General features: G+C 35.4%; 4 protein-coding genes across 5 annotated transcripts; 2 read left to right on the top strand and 2 right to left on the bottom strand.

The window, feature by feature from the left end:
- Positions 1-338: 338 nt before the first annotated feature.
- On the top strand, positions 339-2,449 carry LOC106318010 (probable pectinesterase/pectinesterase inhibitor 61). Its single transcript, XM_013755837.1, has 2 exons — positions 339-1,519; positions 1,608-2,449. The coding sequence occupies exons 1-2, from the start codon at positions 445-447 to the stop codon at positions 2,303-2,305; spliced, it is 1,773 nt and encodes a 590-aa protein (XP_013611291.1). The 5' UTR covers positions 339-444; the 3' UTR covers positions 2,306-2,449.
- Positions 2,450-2,604: 155 nt separating this feature from the next.
- LOC106318012 (ATP-dependent Clp protease ATP-binding subunit ClpX-like) lies at positions 2,605-6,535 on the bottom strand. Its single transcript, XM_013755838.1, has 15 exons — positions 5,779-6,535; positions 5,369-5,430; positions 4,992-5,092; positions 4,819-4,898; positions 4,688-4,738; positions 4,530-4,604; positions 4,348-4,425; positions 4,188-4,244; positions 3,897-3,967; positions 3,702-3,801; positions 3,518-3,622; positions 3,377-3,439; positions 3,167-3,289; positions 2,920-3,084; positions 2,605-2,825 (listed from the first exon to the last, which is right to left on the bottom strand). The coding sequence occupies exons 1-15, from the start codon at positions 6,265-6,267 to the stop codon at positions 2,754-2,756; spliced, it is 1,692 nt and encodes a 563-aa protein (XP_013611292.1). The 5' UTR covers positions 6,268-6,535; the 3' UTR covers positions 2,605-2,753.
- A 2,482-nt stretch (positions 6,536-9,017) lies between these two features.
- LOC106312952 (probable beta-1,3-galactosyltransferase 11) lies at positions 9,018-11,813 on the top strand. Of its 2 annotated transcripts, none has more exons than XM_013750659.1 (12): positions 9,018-9,394; positions 9,482-9,545; positions 9,722-9,771; positions 9,844-10,037; positions 10,130-10,193; positions 10,297-10,369; positions 10,469-10,592; positions 10,902-10,989; positions 11,087-11,137; positions 11,204-11,275; positions 11,391-11,503; positions 11,626-11,813. In XM_013750659.1, the coding sequence occupies exons 1-12, from the start codon at positions 9,294-9,296 to the stop codon at positions 11,643-11,645; spliced, it is 1,014 nt and encodes a 337-aa protein (XP_013606113.1). In that variant the 5' UTR covers positions 9,018-9,293; the 3' UTR covers positions 11,646-11,813. The 2 variants fall into 2 exon arrangements, with proteins under 2 accessions (XP_013606113.1, XP_013606112.1); XM_013750658.1 differs by having other exon boundaries at positions 11,623-11,813.
- A 60-nt stretch (positions 11,814-11,873) lies between these two features.
- Positions 11,874-13,324, bottom strand: LOC106312953. The gene is made up of 5 exons (XM_013750660.1): positions 12,988-13,324; positions 12,854-12,906; positions 12,573-12,746; positions 12,306-12,401; positions 11,874-12,185 (listed from the first exon to the last, which is right to left on the bottom strand). The coding sequence occupies exons 1-5, from the start codon at positions 13,199-13,201 to the stop codon at positions 12,051-12,053; spliced, it is 672 nt and encodes a 223-aa protein (XP_013606114.1). The 5' UTR covers positions 13,202-13,324; the 3' UTR covers positions 11,874-12,050.
- Positions 13,325-20,103: the final 6,779 nt, after the last annotated feature.

Raw genomic sequence — 20,103 nt, 5'->3', positions numbered from 1 at the left:
GTAGTGACATAAAAATAACATTTCAGAAACACCAACTGTCATCGTAATCTGACTTCTACTATCCTCTTATAAGGTAATCGCTATAATGGGTCGTTGACACGAAATGATTTATAGAGCATTACCCTCAAGTAACACTCGTACAAATAAATGTAAACATCTATTACTAATACACATGACTATATATACTTCTTTTTCACTATATATACTTACTGTTAGAGACATCGACAAATATTACAGCTATCAGGCATACATTTCAATAAAGACACCCAAATTATATGTGTGTGTTTATATAATTTTATAAGTTTATAATAATAACGCATATCATTTTAATGCTTCAATAGTTATATCTATAATAATATTTATAGAGCCACTTCCACATCATCTTTGTTCCGTTAACAGAACTCTTAACTTTCAATCTAAACCCACACACACACAAATTGCAGTATGGGTTACGATAGGCTTGGACCATCAGGTTCGGCAACAAACACGAACCAGAAAGACCCTGCCACGTCACTCCCGGAGCTACAGAAGAGAACTAAGAAGACGAAGCTGATTCTCTTCACGCTAGCAGTACTAGTTGTCGCAGTGGTCTGCTTAGGGATCTTTGCCGGCATCCGAGCGGTAGGTTCAGATCAACATGCGCCGAAACTAAACCGTGAACCTACCCGAGAAATCTCCCAAACCTGTAGCAAAGCCCAATACCCGAACCTCTGCATCGACACGCTTCTCGACTTTCCGGGAGCTTTAACCGCCGACGAGAAACAGCTCATCCACATCTCTTTCAACGCGACGCTTCAGAGTTTCAGCAAAGCGCTTTACTCATCGTCCACGATCTCCTACACTCAGATGCCGCCACGTGTACGATCAGCTTACGACTCGTGTCTCGAGCTGCTCGACGACTCAGTCGACGCGCTATCTCGCGCTCTCTCCTCCATCGTCGCCGCCTCGTCCTCAGATGAATCTCACTCCGATGTAATGACGTGGCTTAGCTCTGCGATGACTAACCACGACACGTGCACGGAGGGATTCGACGAAGCCGGAGACGGCGGAGGAGGTGTGAAGGATCAAGTGATCGGAGCGGTGAAGGACTTGTCGGAGATGGTGAGTAACTGCCTAGCGATATTCTCCGGCAACGTCAACGATTTGAGCGGAGTTCCGGTGGTGAACCATAGGAAGTTGCTTGGGGAAGAAGAAACAGAGGAGTTTCCGAATTGGTTGAAGAGAGGAGACAGAGAGCTTCTCGGTACTCCGGCGACGAAGATTCAGGCGGATATCACGGTGTCTAAAGATGGTAACGGAACGTTTAAGACAATAGCGGAGGCGATCAAGAAAGCGCCGGAGCATAGTAGCCGTCGATTCGTCATCTACGTCAAAGCAGGAAAGTACGAAGAAGAAATTCTCAAGGTTGGGAGGAAAAAAACGAACTTAATGTTCATCGGAGACGGCAAGGGTAGAACTGTCATAACCGGTGGAAAAAGCATCGTCGATGACCTCACTACTTTTCACACGGCCACTTTCGGTAATACACAAAATTACCTTTTATGTCTTTTTTTTCGGTTATGATTTATAATTTTTATATTATTTTTTTTAAATTTGATTGATGTTAGCCGCGACGGGAGCTGGATTTATAGTGAGAGACATAACCTTCGAGAACTACGCTGGACCGGCGAAGCACCAGGCCGTGGCACTTCGTGTCGGCGGAGACCACGCGGTGGTTTACCGTTGCAGCATTATCGGATACCAAGACGCGCTCTACGTACATTCCAACCGACAGTTTTTCCGCGAATGCGAGATTTACGGAACGGTCGATTTCATATTCGGAAACGCAGCTGTGATCTTACAGAGCTGTAACATCTACGCACGTAAACCAATGCCTCAGCAGAAAATCACCATCACGGCTCAGAACCGGAAAGACCCGAACCAAAACACGGGGATCTCGATCCACGCTTGTAAGCTTCTAGCAACTGCTGATCTCGAAGCCTCGAAAGGTAGTTATCCGACGTATCTCGGTCGTCCGTGGAAGTTATACTCTAGAGTTGTGTACATGATGTCGGATATGGGCGACCACATTAACCCGAGAGGATGGTTGGAATGGAACGGTCCGTTTGCGTTGGACTCTTTGTACTACGGTGAGTATATGAACCGAGGGCCGGGGTCGAGTACGGGTCAACGAGTCAAGTGGCCCGGTTATCACGTTATTACTTCAACGGTCGAGGCAAGTAAGTTTACGGTGGGTCAGTTCATTGGGGGTTCATCGTGGTTGCCATCCACGGGCGTGGCCTTCTTCTCTGGGTTGTCACAGTAAGGCTGTCTCGGACTTGTATGTAACTAATATACGGAAGATAATATATATACAACAAAGTCAAGATTTATGTTTCTTTTTAAGTGTATTTTATTATTATATGACAGAGCATCTTCTTGAATGAAATAAATAAGATTATGATTTGAATATTCTTTCTAACTCTTTGCTCAGAATGAAACATTTGCTTTTAGAGTACAAGCATGAATGATAAATCCGGTTTTTTAATCAAAGGAGGTTTCTCAGTTTTGAATGCAAGATAATAAAGAGTAATGATAGGTTATTGCATAAACGTTACATCATCATTGATCAATGTGCAAACTGTGCAATCCTTTTGTTCTTTTTTTAAACTTACTGATACAACTTTGTTTATTTCTTTCATTTATGTACATTATTAGAACGATAAGATTAAGCATACAGAGATACATTCACCAGTATGTTATTGATGATACATTTACATACTGGCGACAACGGAGGGAATCTCTGCCTCCACCTCAATTTCTCCTTCTGATCCCTCCTTGGTCGTCTGCAACAATTTAGCACAAAAGACTCGGGTTGTCAAACCAACCGTGTATATTGTTATTTATTTAAAGTAAAACCGGGATTGGTATGCAAAGTACCCGAGGAGAATCCTTGGATTTGGTGGTTTCAGAGAGATACAGAGACAAAGATCCTTTACCACGGAGAATCTTAGCTCCAGAGCCTCTACGCCCTTCTCCTTCAACTGCTTCTTCATCCACCACAACCGCCTCTATCATATCCTTCCCTGTACCCTCGTCCGGTATCTGAGAATATGAACATGGTTTAAGACTCTGAAGGTGAATCTAATGACATGGGTTGTAAGCAAATATAGGAGGTAACACTTACCTCGTACATAGAATCCATGAGGATGCTTTCTAAAAGAGCTCTTAAGCCACGAGCACCTGTGTTTTTCGTTATTGCTTTTCTAGCTATTAGCCGCAGCGCTGTTTCCGTAAAATGCAGCTTTACCTGAAGAAAGAGTAGATATAGAGATTTGTCTCAAGAGAGACAAGATTTTGAGTAGAGAGAGGAGAGAGGAGAGAGAGGAGTAGTTACACTATTCATTTGGTACATCTTTTTGTATTGCTTTCCAAGAGCGTTCTTGGGCTCGGTAAGGACCTGCAAATCAAATGATTTTTAGTAATGCCGAGACTCACATCAAGTGTCAAAACCATATTTATGTTGAGATAATATTACCTCCATGAGTTGGTTCTCAGTCAGAGCAGATAAGCTGACGAGAACAGGAAATCTTCCAACAAATTCAGGTATTAAACCATAAGCAATCAGGTCACTGCTTTCCACCTGCCAACACCAACACCACCCTAAACATGAGCCAAAGACCAAACTATCATTTGTTGGGTGAAGAGATGATAAAACGTACAGTTTCCATCAGGTTTGATGCAACAGCGGCATTTGTAACACCACCCGCCCTCATGTTAGCACGTACAGGAGCACCAAATCCAATTGAAGAATCATGGCGCCTGGAATAAGAAAAAAAGGAAACATTCAGTTGACTTCCAAATGTTATTTGATTAGAAGAAAAAGGGGATTTTGGGGATTTGATCACTAGTCATACCTCTCTGAAATCGTCTTCTCGATGTCTACAAAAGCACCACCACATATGAAGAGTATATCTTTTGTGTCTATCTGCAGACACAGTTGACAAGAGGTGAGTAAGAAATAAATGTAACAGACGAGCCACCTTAATCAACTCTAGTTAATAACATTAAACTGGAATGTGGAAGCTATTAGATTTCCATAATCATTTAAATTTCTTTATGACCTTATTCTCCATCCATATGAATAACTTATGTTATTAGCAATGTGCATGCCAAAACATAAAGAGTAGAGTGGAGCACAACAAAACCTGGATATTGTCGCCTCTAGGGTGCTTCCTAGCGCCCTTCTCAGGTACATTAACGATCTATATATCCAAAAAGAGAGATAGTTAGAAACTGGGTATAAGCCACAAAAATAATTATTGAGATCTTAGTTAGCAAAGCTCTCAAGGCAAATAGTAAACTTACTGTTCCTTCCAGCATTTTTAGCAATGCTTGTTGAACACCCTCTCCTGATACATCTCTGCTTATGTTAAGGCTCTCCGCCTGGCAACCAAAAAAGTCCAAGGTAAACAAACTTTTTTGAAGAAGCACGGAAGATAATATTCAAGTTTGCCAAACTAGCACAAGGACAAAGTTTTAGCTCTAACCTTCTTTGTTATCTTGTCAACTTCATCGATGTAAACAATCCCCTGCTGTGCAGCTGCAACATTATAATCTGCAACCTGAAGAGAGATATCCAATACCACGCATTAGAACTACATGTAGCAGTATGATAAATAGAAATGTTTGGATTTTAGAAGCTTACTGTGAGAAGTTTGTATAATATAGATTCGACGTCCTCTCCCACATAACCAGCCTGACAAATTATGTCATCACAAAAGACGCATTTCACAGATTGGTCATCAAGAAAAGGACTAAAAGAAAGGCGAGAGTTGCCTGAGTCAGTGTGGTTGCATCCGCAATGACAAAAGGAACATTCACAAACCGTGCCAAAGTTTTCGCAAGTAGCGTCTTCCCTGTGTTTGAAGAAAAACACCAAAACAGGTGAGGTGAACATCAGTGTATCAGGCTTGTGTTTTCTTTTTGCAGATTAGGGTCAGAATATTTACCTGACCCAGTTGGTCCCATAAGGAGAATGTTACTCTTCTCCAGTTCTACCAAATCATCATCAGCTGGTTTCGCTGCAGTGCTATCGGTTTCTCCCGTGGACCTAGCTTCCCAACAAGTTTAAGCATCATAACCAACGATTCTCTTACAGATACGTGGAATCACAATCAAATACAAATTAAGGTGCATGCGAAAACTACGACGATATTCCCAGGTAAAGGAAATACATACTGACATGATTTACCAAATCACAAGATATGTTTATTTATTTTCAGATGCTTAGGCAATAAGCTGAACTATTAAGGAAAATTGTTTTCTAGAGAAGAATGAAATGTATCAAACCATTGCATTTTGGTCAGCATAAGAGAGGTGAACTAACCGCTTCTGTAATGATTCATAATATATCCTCTTGTAGTGGTTATAAACTGCCACTGAAAGCACCTGCATCAACGAGATGACACAAGAACACGTTGAAAACTAGAAAATCTTTCCCAAACAAAATAGAACCATACATAATTCAAGTTTTCAACTGACCACCTAAATCCAGCATCAGATAACAGCTATTAATATTTAGTGTTCTTGTTTTTTTTTGTTTCTGAAAATAATGTAACGTTATAATTACAATCCAAGTAGAAACTGATCACTGAATACGCAGTTGAGGTTAGCACCATTCAAATCCTAGAGCATCACACAAGTGTAATGACAAACAAAACCAATATAGAAGCGAATCATCAGCAAAACAGATGTTATTGAGTACTAACAAGATCATCAAAAGTCTCATAATTTCACCTTTTTGGCTCTCTCCTGACCAATAACGAACTTGTCCAAACCTTTACAAATCTCCTTTGGTGTGGGAAAGCTAGAGCCAAGATTGGATCCACCCCAAGAATCTTCCTTGGAATTGGACCCTGTTCCGTTCCCAGCACCGGGACTGCTTCCACCGCCACCACCACCACGACCGAGATGAACGCCGCTGGACCCATCAGCCCTAACGGAAAGTCCATCCCTCGGAGGCTGCCACAGATCCGGTGGGTCTCCTTGCGAGCTCAAAGTAGCAGACTTTACACCACAGTTCGTAGCATAACCCACGCTCGAGCTCCGTCTCTCTCCTCGATTATCCAAGAAGCTCGTTCCCATAGGCTTGACAGACGCGATCTTGTTACGGTGATTGCAGTGAGGACTCGCGGTGTGGAGACGGTTGAAGAAGAAGTATCGAAAGTGGGAGAGTGTGAGAGAAGCGGTTTCTCTCGAGGTGTTTGACCTCAAAGCTGCGGCCATGGCGGTTTCAGAGGAGAATCAACGGTGGGGATGATCAGGAATTGGTATCAGCAATTGATTAACATAATCCGATCGAAAATCAAATGAATGATATTTTGAGATGGGTTTGTAAGAAATGAAGGAAAGACTGAAACTTTGAGAGAAATGAAGTTGTCAAGCACACGGAACGGATGAAGAAACGCAAATTCGAAAGGGAAGAAAACGTATCGGAGAGAGTTATCTATTTCATCTTCTTCTGGTAAGAGTTTGACGAGCGCATCCGAAACGTCGTCGTCTTCGGTTAGTTTATAGCTGATTTTTTCAACTAACACATGGTCTTCTGCTTAGTAACCGGATTGTGCTGTCCTGGTCAATCAACTTAACCGGATTGACCACAACTTCGAAGTATAAATATCTGCAATGGGAAAAACGGCCATTTCGTACCCATAGCCATGATATCGCGATATTTTCAATTCATACCCGACTTATATGGCCGTGCCAAAACGTACATGGACTTATATAGTCTTGCCAAAACATACCCGATTTATAATTTTTTTGAGAAATCATACACCAGTCGCCACATCAGCTAATTTTGGCTGACAAGGATGCCATGTCAGCTAATTTTGCTGACAAGGATGCCATGTCAGCTAATTTCGTTAACGAGGATGCCATGTGCACATTTTTTTTTTGAAAAAACTAAATAGTGTTTTTATAAAAATAAATTTATAGAAAATGTAAAATTTTATAATTTTTTATTATTTAGTAAAATTAACAAAAAATAATTAATTAATTAAATTTTAATCTTGTATAAGAGAGATATTCGTAAATATTTTGATCCTATCACAAACCGTCCTTATAAGAGTTTTATATTTGTTATAATTATTCAAATTAAATACCAGTGTTGGAGTCGTGTTACTCTTGATTAATCATGGTTGTGTTTACATTTAAAAAAAATTATGATAACATACCCATGATTAATAAAGAGTAACAAGACTGCAACAATAGCAATGAATTTGAATCATTACAACACATATATAATTTTTATAAGGACGGTTTGTGATAGGATCTATCTCTTATATAAGATTAAAATTTAATTAATTAATTAATTTTTGTTAATTTTACTAAATAATAAAATTTTATAAAATTTTATATTTTCTATAAATTTACTTTTATAAAAACACTATTTAGATTTTTCAAAAAAAAAATTGTACACATAACATCCTCGTCAGCAAATTTAGCTGACGTAGCATCCACGCGAACAAAAGTGGATGATGTAGCCACTGGTGTATGATTTCGCAAAAAAATTATAAAGTCCGATATGTTTTAGCACACCCATATAAATTTAGGCATATTTTGGCACTGCTATATAAGTCGGGTATGAATTTAACATGTTGGGTATGAAATGGTCGTTTTCCATCTGCAATGATATAACTTTTTTTTCGTTTGGTAAAAAGCAATGATATAATTTAGTAGTCGCTGAAGAAGAATAAAGTAACTTCTATTCATATTCAGTTCATGGCGGAACTAGAAATATTTTTGTTTTTAACAAATTAATGGGAGCATATAAAAATTTAAACATAAACTAGTGGAATCAAATGCTAATTTTAGACTAAATATTATAATAATCTTTTTTAAAAATACATTACCAAAAAAATTTCCCCATTTTTTTCTGGGGTTACCCCACTAGTCTCTCTTTGCCTCGGCCCTGCTCATATTCGTGGAGAAGCAAATGTTGCAGCCCACACTTAAGATGCAAAGGAACAACCAAATAATGTCTTCTACTCAAAGTTTCAAACCCTTGTTATTTACCGCTGTGTCTTACTCTTACTGCTTATTTGTACAACCACTACTTATTGCCTTTGTTCTGAGAACTCGTTACGCGTTACGCGTGCGCTCGAGTTGGGCGTAGCGCCTAACGAAAAAATCGGACTTTAATCGGGGACTAATTTTAAAGCTTGATTTTATTTTTAAAATAAATGTATGTACAAAGACGAATTTATGTAAACATATGTAAAGATTACGAGTGGTTTGGTGGTATCGTCATTGATTGTTAACCAGCACATTGGTCAGTTTTGCTTCTTTTTTTTAATATTCTTTAATGAGTGGCTATTTCGTAATTACCTCTTCATCTTCATATTAGAGTTTTGACAATTCTGCAACATTTTTTTTGCGGCCGCCTTGGATTTTCTTCATCAATTCTTTATTTTTGTGCGTTTTAGTTGTTGTTTACACATCAAGACTAAAGATTTGCCAATAGTAATCGATTTTGAACCTCAAAATCGCAAAAAAAAAACAAAGATTTTTTGTATTATACCGCTTAACTATCCGATTGATAGCAAATCGCCACGGACGGGTGCCGCATCACGTTTACTCACCGAATAATCGACCCTCTGCGCCGCGTTTTAGAACAATGTTATTACTATCCGGTTAATAAATAATAATTCTTTCATTTTGCAAAGATTAATAATATATTTCACGCAGATTAATTTTTTTTATAAAATATACTAATATGTATTTTATTTAAGTAAGATTTATTAAATGAAAATGATTTAACTAAAAATCTATTGATTATTTAAAATGGTAAAAATAGATTTAAAATGTAAAGTTGCATTAGAAACTTAGAATGAAACTCTTTTGAACCAAAAAAAAAGAGTTAAATCTTGCACACAAGAAACCGGATAATTAAATGCTGAGTCATGCATTAGCAGCAGGAAAATAAAATAATTGAATTTGTATAGATCCCCCCTATAATCAGAGAAGAATATAGAGGTTAGGTTTGGGTGATAATAGTAAAAAAAAAAAAAAAAAAAGTAAAATCAGTGGCGAAGCACTGATCTGATCAAAATCATAAATCTGTTTTCTTTTGATCCAAAGTCAGAGGCGGAGAGGAGTGATCTCGCCGTTTCTCTTCTCACCGGGAGACCAGATCAATCCCCACATATTCCTAATCGAGTTTTTTGATTAGTGAAATTCGATTGAAGGAGAAGGCATTTTGCGTCGCATTGATCTGAATCTTGATCTGGTTTCGCTCGTAATCAGTGTGAAAAATGGCGAGGAAAGGGTCGAGTATGAGATTAACAAGCTCGAGAGTATCATCCCTTTTGATCTCCATGTTCGCTACATTCGCTTCCTTCTATGTCGCAGGCCGGTTAGTTCTTCTTCTAATTTATCCCCGTTTCATCCTTTCCTATGATTCGAATTATAAACTGTGTCTCTCTGTTTGTTTTTGAGATAGGTTATGGCAAGAATCACAAACTAGGGTTCATCTTATCAAGGAGCTCGACAGAGTAACCGAACAGGTTTGTAGTACTCTCTACTCGGTCTTCTAGAATGTCTCAAAAGGACTGAACTTGATTTGACATTTTTCTTGATATCCAAACTTCATTTCCGTTAGTGATACAAAGTCATGTCAAGAGATTATTTCGTTTCGTCTTCCTATGGTCTAATGTTCTTTTATGCGTATGCGCTCTTTCAGGGTAAATCTGCTATATCAGTGGATGATACTTTAAAGATCATAGCTTGCAGGTAATGTATCCTGCTTTCTAAAAGATATGTGCTCCTTCATGGACTTTATAGAAGGTAGAGTTTTCTTTCTAGGGAACAGGAGAAGACATTAGCAGCTCTTGAGATCCAATTAAGTGCTGCCAGGCAAGAAGGCTTTGTTTCCAAACATCCAAAACATACTGATGGTACCGAGACTAAGAAGAGGCCGCTAGTGGTTATCGGTATCATGACAAGTTTGGGTAACAAGAAGAAAAGATACGCTGTCCGGCAAGCTTGGATGGGGACAGGTACTAGTTTCTCTTTTTGTAATGGTCTAGTGAGATTCCGTGGAATGTTTGCCTTCAGTTCGTATCTTCTTCTTCTTCCTCTTTTGTTCCAGGTGCATCATTAAAAAAGATTGAAACTGAAAAGGGTGTGATTGCACGATTTGTTATTGGAAGAAGGTTTGAATTCGGTTTAACACTCTCTGATTTATTTGTCCCTGTAGTGATTATGACACGGTTCTGGACTCTTGTTCTGAAACATTATTACTATTGTGCTATGTAGCGTGAATAAAGGGGACAGTATGGACAAGAGCATTGACGCTGAAAACAGTCAAACCGATGACTTCATTATTCTTGTATGTGGCTTCCTACTCTTTCAAGATTATTACCTCGACCATTCATTTGTTAGCTCACCTGTATTATTCTGAGAAGCTTGCCCATTAAATGTCTTTCAGGATGATGTAGTTGAGGCACCCGAGGAAGCTTCTAAGAAAGTAAAGCTGTTCTTTGCCTACGCTGCAGAGAGGTGGGATGCACAGTTTTATGCAAAGTCCATTGACAATATCTACGTCAATATTGGTAAGTTAGTACCAGAAAGAGTGTTTTAACAGCTGAAACGTTTGATTATAAAATGTAAATATAAATGTAATTGGATAATGAGTATGTATACATATCTAACAGTGTCGAAATAGACGCTAAATCTCTTGGTATGGTGATTAAATAGGGATAACTTGAGAAGCTCACACTTGCACTATATTTAGGCTGTCAAATACAGTGTTTGATGTTCTTACACATTTTTTTTCTTGCTTCTTTAAAAGTAATTTATCCCTTCTTCTGTAAACATTTGCTGACTTTACAATGCCTGTGCATGTAACTGATCCAATGCAGATGCTCTCGGAAGCACACTTGCAGCACATCTGGAGAACCCACGAGCTTACATCGGTTGCATGAAATCAGGCGAAGTTTTCTCAGAACCGTGAGTTTGAGCTTAGAAACCCAACACCTCTAGGAGCAAAAAAGATCTTAGGAATTGTATGTGTCTTTACTTAAAATTTGTTTTTTTTTTCTGGCAGGAACCAAAAATGGTATGAACCAGAATGGTGGAAGTTCGGTGACAAGAAAGCGTAAGTTTAACAGTCAGATTTATTTCTTCTATGTGGCAAAGAATGACATGTTTATGTAATTGACAGATACTTCCGGCATGCTTATGGGGAGATGTACGTTATAACACATGCATTGGCTAGATTTGTATCTATCAATAGGTCAGTTTCCGACTCTGAACTGAACCCAGCCGCGCATAACCTTTTTTATAGATTCACAAAAAGTGAAACGAGTTTGTGTTTTCTGTTTTGTACGATGATGATGGGATGGGGACAGAGACATACTTCATTCGTATGCTCATGATGACGTCAGCACGGGCTCATGGTTCGTGGGACTTGATGTGAAACATGTAGATGAAGGAAAGTTTTGCTGTTCCGCTTGGTCCTCAGGTAATATGATTTACCATCTTCTACTGAACATTTACTTTTGTCTGCTATTAGCTTCCAATGTGAAAATATTGGATACATATTGTTTGTGACACATATCTCATTTCTTCCATACGTTTCAGAAGCTATATGCGCAGGAGTGTAGTATGGCCAAACTTTACAGAGACGAGTGTGAGGCTTTGCCGCTTATAGAAGCGCAAACAACGTAAATTTGATCTGAAAAGAGGCTAATTACAACATTTCTTCTATATGTACCTTAAACCTCACCATTTAATAACAATCTTATACCCTTTGTGGGGTTTGTGTCATGTCACTATTGCATTATGCAAAGTCTAGGTTTTTGATGGGGCAACTTCACTTATATCAAAACACATATCTAATCATCAGTTCCTTTAAAATGGGAGCAGTGAAAATTATACATTTTCACTTGCCCAAAACAAATCATCCATTTACACAGTAAAAAAAAATGTGTACTTTTTCAATCTTTATGTTAGTCAAATCCTGATGTTTACTTTATGTAAAAAATAGAAGAAAATACTGTAAAGCAAGTTCAAGAAGAACCATGGAGCAAATGTGACAAAGCTTTGTCAGTGTCGTTGTCAAACATGAAGAGAGCTTCTGCAACAGCGTTTGTTGGAAACCCCATCTCCCGCATCGCTGCGAACCCATTTGCAAATTCCTGAACCTGAAATGCATATTTTTTAATTCTCCCCTTTGGTGAAAAGGAAGTAACTGAAACTGGTGGTGATTCAAAATATTTGATACCATTACTTTAGAATGGGTATAGATTGAAGAAGAAACGCACCTTTGTGGGATTATCACCATAGTTTGCAACCGCAATGTTGACAGCTTCTCGGTTAAGCCCAGACGCAGTATACTTCATCACTAGAGGATCCACACCCTGCATTGGAATCCCTTATTAGTGATGATAAACAAAAACTAAGGATCACTCTGTAATGCACAATCTAATCTTGACCCAATTCCCATTTAACTAGAAGAAAAAAAAAAAAAAAAGGAAAAATCTGTAATGGTGGTAATTACGTTCAAAATGATGGATGATTCACACACTTACCATTGAAGGTACTGGTGGTGGTTGTGGAAAGTTAGACGGTGGAGGAATGTCGGAGCCAAACTTGCTCCAGTCAGGGTTGTCTTTCTCAGCCTCCGCAAGGACTGCCCTCTCCAGACAGAAATCGAACTGAAAACCGCTACGAGGAATATCTCCAGCTCGAGGCAACAACTGAGGCTGAAAACATTACAAACTGAGATGAGAATGTCTCACTAACACTACTTCAATCCCCCCCCCCCATAGTTAAAGATTGAGACTTTAAATATCATAATCTAAATTCTCACCGGAGGAGTAATACGATACTCAGGCTTCAGAGTCACCTTGATCCCTAATCCAGCTACTCAACAAGAAATCACCAGATATCAAATCGCCACAAAACCAAACTCGAAATCAAAATTAACTAAATTCGAGATCTTACATGAAGAAGAAAAAGGGGACGGAGAAGAGTTGTGTTGAAACGATTGATTTCTCTCCGGCGGAGGGAAAAATTGGTGGCCGTGACCGCTTTGTTGGCCGATATTGGGGTATCCGTACATAGGGTGGGTAGATGGTGGAGAAGGAGATATAGAGGGAGGTCCGTACATAGGCCGAGCGTAGGAGGCCCCAAACTTATTCCTGTAGTCGTAATCCATTGTCGAGTTATTTGCAGACAAGAGACGGCTTTTGATTGAAATCAGCGATGAAGAAGAAGAAGAAGATACAGAATTAAAGATCTGCTTGGATATAAGGATACGTCTATCCTAAACCCCCCCCCCCCAAGCAATGACTCGGTTATTCCCTCTTTATATTCAATTATTTTCAAAATGACAATAATGTCCTCAAATTCAATTATAAATTTGAAATTACAATTAACAAAGCAATTGTAAATATTAAAATATAATAAATAATTAAATTAATTAAAATAAAAGAAAATATTAAAAATCCTCAAATAAAAAAAAAACCTAAATCTACAATTTCTGTCCCACAATTTTTTTTCTTCTGAAAAATACATTTTTTCATATAGGGAAACTAAATATTCCCAAATATTTTCTTTCCATATTTTTCGGAACTAATTATTCTTATCCGTAGAATAAAGTAAATCCGTTGAACTCGGTTTCCACATGTTCTTAGATTTATAGTAATGTGCAGACTTCGATTTCTATATTTTTTAGATTTACATTAAATACGTAGAACTCGTTTTCTACAAATTTTTAGATTTATAGTAATGAATAGATTTCGATTTGTACAGGGTTTATATTTATGGTAATCTGTAGATTCCGATTTCTACAAATTTTAGAGCAATGGTTAAGCGTGGAATGTGTATTCTAAATATTTTTAGAGTACTATTATTTACGTATATCATGTATTCTAAATATAGTAGATTCAATGAAAAAGTGGATTTCCATTTTTACTTAGTAGAATGTCAATTCTACTTTATGTAGAACATAATTTGAAATTATGATTTAAACATTTTTAGAACTAAAAAATACCACTAAATTCATATGAGTATTTTATCAGTAGTTACTATTTTCTAATTTTTATTAGTTTGTAAAACTATTTATTTGATTTATTTTTGAAAATACTAAAGAACATTAGACGCAAAAATGGTACAAGATAGAAATTAGCCTAATGAGACATAGTTATCATTTTTTTGGCCTAAAAAAAAATTTCCCTATTATTTTTCTTTTTAATGACTATCTGAACTATTATTGATTTGTACATGGGTTATTTGCATCGGAACTTCCTGAGTACTTTCTCTGAACTTTCCATTGCGGGAAATACGTATTTCTGATGTAAAGGTGGGCTTCCTTAGCGATGGCAATGGTTGGATCTCAACTTTGTTTTAAAATCATTTTTTTATGTGGTTGTAAATTTTTGGAAAAATTAAAAAAATGGGACACTTTGAATTTTTATTTGTCACAATAGGACTTCTGATATTTTGGGTAATTATGGACAACTTTTACGGTTAAAATAGTAAACTGAATTTTAAAAATGTTAAAAAATATGAAAACTATTGGAAACATAAGTACGACAATATATATGTTTAAAAGTTTTTTTTTTAAAAGTGGAATCATATTTTATTTTATCTTCTAGCTACAGTTAGAATACTCATTTTTGTCATCTACTTAGTCTAGAAATCAGATACTAAGTATTATACATAGATATATCTTGGATAGACAACGTAAACTAGCATTTCTTATATATTCTAACCAAGCTATATTTCGAAACGTTATAATCAAGAAATATGTCTTCAGTATCCCTACAGCTTGATAACGATATATAGCCACAACTCAATAATATACCTTATCTAGATTATGAGTCATAACATGTTCTTCCTTTTACCTTATGTGACGCCTAAAGGAATAATATGTTTCCCACCTACTCTATTGTATTATGCGTAAGGTAATATACATATTCTAGGCAAATCCGAAAAATATGGAAACTTCCATATTCGGTTAAAGATGTAATTTCCTAATTCTACACGAAATCTAATCTAAATCTCGCAGAGTATATTCTTTCCTAAGTCAAAAAATCATCAAAATTGTTCTTTCCTCCACTCAAACCCGAGTTATTCAAGAGAAAATTATACACACAAACCACTATACCACATATGATTCACGCTACTTTGATACGTATACTAGCTTATATACTAGAAAGTATAATAAAAAAATTAAAACTAATCCTGGATTGCTCCACGATTAATTTCTGAGTTTTGTATATATTATATTTTCATATAATAGAGTCAAAATTGAACGTTTAAAGTTTAAGGCGAAATCATAAACATATTTCCGTAAATTTAAAAGTACTGGGGCGAACATTAAAGATATTTCCCTGAACCAAGAGTTTTGGGGAGAAATCGAGGACTAATTTTCAAAAATAAATTTTTTGCGGAAAAAATAAGAAAGGAACTAATCTCAGGGGCCAAGTGTGCAATATATTAAAATTTAGCCATGTCTGTTTCGTGGTTTGGAACATTTGATGTGGAAGACAAATGCTCGATCCATCTGGCTTGGTCCAAACGACGAACTGAACATCCGAGAGAACCAATCGAGCAATGCGTGAAGGTGTGGCCTGCTCGATTCAATGCTCTCGGGCTGTGACTGCTTGAACGGAGAAGACGAGCCCGTGCAGCGGCGGAGATGACATGGCAGTGGTGGTTCCGGTGAGAGAAGTTGATGGCGACCAAAAGCACGGTGAAGCGACGGTGGCTGCAACGACGGAGCTCAAATCGATACACAGTTGGGACCTTGTAACCAGTGTAGATACTGGTAGCTCGAACCCAGAATTGAAAGGATCGTGGCCATGGACGAAAGCTGTTGGAGATCTTCTCCTGAATCTCTTTGAAATCGAACCGTTGCATTTTGTTTTAGCAAAGAGATGGATTGTGTTTATCTCAATTTTCTAAGGATAGTGGATTGTGTTTATCTAAAATTTAGGAGTTTAGAATGAATCGATGGATTGTGTTTAGCGAACCGATGAATCTCCTTTTTTTTTACTTTATAAATTGTATTAAGAAAATAAGTTAGAATATTATATATTTTAGCATTTAATTTAAGGGTATAATTGTATTTACAGAAATTAAAGTTCTAAAAGGACAAAAAATTTAGAAAAGATATTAGAGTGATAAACTCAAGTTGAAAGTATCTCATTTTTCCAATTTTTCCTAACTTTTTTGTGGTTAAAAACTAAAATTTTCAAATATAGATCTAGACCCAGAGTCGTGCCCGAGTACAAGCTCATCAACCATGTGCTTCAGGACCGATATATTTAAATATATTTTAGGGACCAGTTTGAAAAAAGATAAACTGGTTCATTTGGCTTTGCACTAGTCGTTTGTTTAATTTGTTAATAGGTTTGAATTTTTTTTTCTATACCAATTTTACCAAAAATTATATTAAAGAGACAAAAAAATTCTTTTTGCTTCTAGGCCCAACAAACTCTGGACGGCCTTGTCTAGATGGTTGGTTGGAGTGCTTATTTTTATAAAACTTGATATGTGCTAGTAGATGGAGAAAATATTGTTCTATATAAAACTTAAACTTATTATATTCAACATAAAATAAGAGAAGTTGTAAAAATAGTCACGTTTTCATCATCAAAACTAGCACATAAATTTTAAATTGACCAATTTAACCTTTATTAAAAAGATAAATGATAATTATATTTCTTTTCTATATACTCCATTTAAAAAATTATAAATTATTTTTGGAAACAAATTTTCATTTTTAACAAATTATGAGCACTTTCATGAATATATATGATGTCTTCTTAAATTTGAGTTATATGCATATTTATGAAAACATAATTGAATATGTATAATATCTTTCTAAAATATTGGTAAATATTGATAAATGTATATAATATCTTCATAAAATTTAAGAAAACTTTCATTAAAATGTTTTAAAAAATGTATTTTAAATGTATATTGAAAAGAACATTCATGAATATATATATATTTATGAATACCTTACTGAATTTGAATTATATATATATATCTCCCTAAAGTTTATGAATATCTTTCTGAATGTGTATGATATCTTTTTGAATTTGATTTATATACATATTTAGGTTAACATTACTAAACATATAACATATTTCTAAAATATACAAAGAAATTTTAAATATGAATAATATCTTCATAGAATTTAGAAAATCATTTATAAATGATGTATAAATGAATACCAAAGTTTGTAAATATATAGTTTAGAAAATATTTTCTAATATTTCAAAAGATGTCATACATATTTAAGAAGATATTTATAAATATACATACAAATTACATTCATAAAGTCTATTCACACATTTATGATGGCATTCATGAATTCGAAAAACTGAAGTTTTTTTTTGAAAATATCTTTTTAATTTGATTTTTTTTAATAATATATATATACGATTTAATATTTTTGGGTTTTTAATATTTATTTATATATATTTAATTAAAATTGAGTAAAATTATAAATTATAATAAATTGTATTTTTTACCCATTAATGAAGGCTAGTTTGGGATTTTTATCCTAGTATGCTGTTTAGGGAACAAAAAAAATAAAAATGGGCTAATATAGAATATAGTACCCTAAAACATAAACTTATTCTATTATATATATTAATATGATAAATAAAATGCTGACAAAAAAAAAGATAAATAAAAGAGAAAATTCAAACTTTATATGTTGATCTATAAGCTTTATAAGTTTACCTTAAAATTTTATGTTTGTTATATGCTAAATATCAAATAGAACGGTGAAATCAAACTTTTTTTTGTTAATGAGGAACAACCATAGACGTTTAGTTGGAAGAATATACAATTTAAAAGTTTAATACATGTCATACCCGGCCTTTTTTCCCATAACCTCTTCTTCTGGTTGCTTAAATTTGTTGCTTGTTTCTTGCTAAATCGCATGTGACCTATAAGCTTGTTTTTCTCCGGTCAGTCGGCTCTATAAATTATTCCGACGCCTAAATAGAGATGAAGTTAATGAATATTTTTATTTTTTCTAAATGTACATAGATGTATTAGTATGGTAACGAAGATGTAAGAAAACTTAATATTTGATGTTTTGTTTTAGACTAAAGAATTTCGGCTTGTTACAAAAGTTTGGCGGTATTGGGATTTCCCGTGTTTATTTTATGTTTCATTCACTTAGAAGGAATTACATGCCAATTGACAACTCAATCTATATGATAACATAAACAAAAATGCATGAAAGAATAATGCTCCTAAAAACTCATCCTTCAATGCCTCCTCCATGACTAATCTCAGCCTTTGCCATGTTATTTGTTTAGTTTGTGGTTGTGGATAAGGCACATTTCCATTCTTGTATTTTCGGTTTTGGGTTGATGTTGGCAATGCATGATATGTATTTGGGTTTTATGAAAGAGTCATTTAGATAAATATACATGAAACATCTGACAATTGCAAAAACGTGTGATACTTTACATAATTAGTCGATATATACATGTTGCTGGAGAAAATGATGCATAAGCCCTTCGTTATCAGTTTCTTTTTTTACGTATACCATATTTCCAACATATGCAAACTCTCAGAAAAAAATATATGATATCTGATAGAATCTGACGAAAGCGACTAGCATTAAATGCTAAGATCTATATTTAGATTTTGTTGCCTCCGATATGTATTATATGCATATAGTTGTGTATATATATATATATTATTCTCTATATAAGACTCCAGAAGTCGATGAACGAGAAATCATACAAGTTGAGCTTTTATAGCCAGTTTTCCAAATTGAATTTTTCATATCCTCCAAAATTCTCAGTTTTCCAGCAACGATAAGCTTAGGGGAATCAAAAAGGAAAGAACAGAGTGATTTATTATCCTAAAGGATTTTTGTATCAATTTCTAAATTTATGTTGGGTATGATTAGGACTTTAACTCTAAATGCCCCTATGAAAAAAAATTCATTTTTTTTGTTCCTTCTCTTTTTCCATTATCCTTTTGTCTTTGAATTTTTTATACTGCTTTGAATTGGAGACTAACTCCAAATGCCCTTATGGAAAAAAATTCATTCTTCTTGTCCCTTCTCTTTTCCCATTACCCCTTTGTCTTTGAATTGGAGACTAACTCCAAATGCCCTTATGGAAAAAAATTCATTCTTCTTGTCCCTTCTCTTTTCCCATTACCCCTTTGTCTTTGAATTGGAGACTAACTCCAAATGCCCTTATGGAAAAAAATTCATTCTTCTTGTCCCTTCTCTTTTCCCATTACCCCTTTGTCTTTGAATTCCCTATACTAGCCTTTCTTTCTTTAATATATTTCTTCTCCACCTCATTAATTCATTTAATTTTTCAATTAAATACACTCAACCAAACACAACAACCAAATGGAGTCCACAAACAACCTTAACCAATCAAATTTACCTTGGTCCACATGTCTTCATGTTCCCTCTCCTCTGTCCGCATGAAGAGCTCTTCTTCCCCATGGCGATTTTGAAGCTTTAACATCAGGTAATTCTTGTCCGTTTTTCATGAAATTTTGTGTGAAATATCTTTTAAATGTTTGTGTAAACCATGGGTAACCTAAAAAAGTAAGAATTGATGAAAATTTGAAAGAGAAAAAATGAATTTGAAAACTATGTATATGAATTTCGGGTTTAATTTATGTCCGTTTTTGATGAAATTTTTGTTGAAATACTTATAAAAATAAGTGTATATATCGGCTAGTGTAACAAAAGAAAGGTTGAATGCAAATTTTAAGAGATTTAAAAGGATTTTGTAAACTGTATTTATTGGTTTTAGGGTATATTTTATGTACGTTTTGAGCCCGTTTTGATGATTTCTTCGGTGTAATTTCATTAATATGAATTATATAACATGGATTTTGAGTCCGAACAAAATCGGACTAAAAAGTTGATTAATTAGTGCACGGATAATTTCTGGGTATTACTAAGATAACTCGTTTTACTAAGGCAAAGTGGTATTACTGATACTACTGGTGTTACTATGTTTACAAATATTACTAGTATTACTGGTTTTACTATATATATAGTATTGAAAAAAATTAGTATTAGTAAGAATGCTAACAGTAAAATATTAC

The sequence above is a fragment of the Brassica oleracea genome, chromosome C9, assembly GCF_000695525.1.
Source record: "Brassica oleracea var. oleracea cultivar TO1000 chromosome C9, BOL, whole genome shotgun sequence".
NCBI classification, from domain to species: domain Eukaryota; kingdom Viridiplantae; phylum Streptophyta; class Magnoliopsida; order Brassicales; family Brassicaceae; genus Brassica; species Brassica oleracea.
Note: the sequence above shows the minus strand (reverse complement) of the source record. Positions and strands in the feature narration are given on the sequence as shown.

What these genes read in the sequence shown, in the direction of transcription:
- LOC106318010 (XM_013755837.1), top strand. Translation starts at nt 445, where the DNA reads ATGGGTTACGATAGGCTTGGACCATCAGGTTCGGCAACAAACACGAAC. An exon ending in TTTTCACACGGCCACTTTCG is followed by an intron (nt 1,520 to 1,607) that starts GTAATACACAAA and finishes GATTGATGTTAG; the next exon opens with CCGCGACGGGAGCTGGATTT.
- LOC106318012 (XM_013755838.1), bottom strand. Translation starts at nt 6,267, where the DNA reads ATGGCCGCAGCTTTGAGGTCAAACACCTCGAGAGAAACCGCTTCTCTC. An exon ending in CTAGAGGCGACAATATCCAG is followed by an intron (nt 3,968 to 4,187) that starts GTTTTGTTGTGC and finishes CTGTGTCTGCAG; the next exon opens with ATAGACACAAAAGATATACT. An exon ending in CTGAGAACCAACTCATGGAG is followed by an intron (nt 3,440 to 3,517) that starts GTAATATTATCT and finishes TTTGATTTGCAG; the next exon opens with GTCCTTACCGAGCCCAAGAA.
- LOC106312952 (XM_013750658.1), top strand. Translation starts at nt 9,294, where the DNA reads ATGGCGAGGAAAGGGTCGAGTATGAGATTAACAAGCTCGAGAGTATCA. An exon ending in CGATTTGTTATTGGAAGAAG is followed by an intron (nt 10,194 to 10,296) that starts GTTTGAATTCGG and finishes TGTGCTATGTAG; the next exon opens with CGTGAATAAAGGGGACAGTA. An exon ending in AGATTTGTATCTATCAATAG is followed by an intron (nt 11,276 to 11,390) that starts GTCAGTTTCCGA and finishes GGATGGGGACAG; the next exon opens with AGACATACTTCATTCGTATG.
- LOC106312953 (XM_013750660.1), bottom strand. Translation starts at nt 13,201, where the DNA reads ATGGATTACGACTACAGGAATAAGTTTGGGGCCTCCTACGCTCGGCCT. An exon ending in GTCCCCTTTTTCTTCTTCAT is followed by an intron (nt 12,907 to 12,987) that starts GTAAGATCTCGA and finishes CTTGTTGAGTAG; the next exon opens with CTGGATTAGGGATCAAGGTG. An exon ending in AGTATCGTATTACTCCTCCG is followed by an intron (nt 12,747 to 12,853) that starts GTGAGAATTTAG and finishes TAATGTTTTCAG; the next exon opens with CCTCAGTTGTTGCCTCGAGC.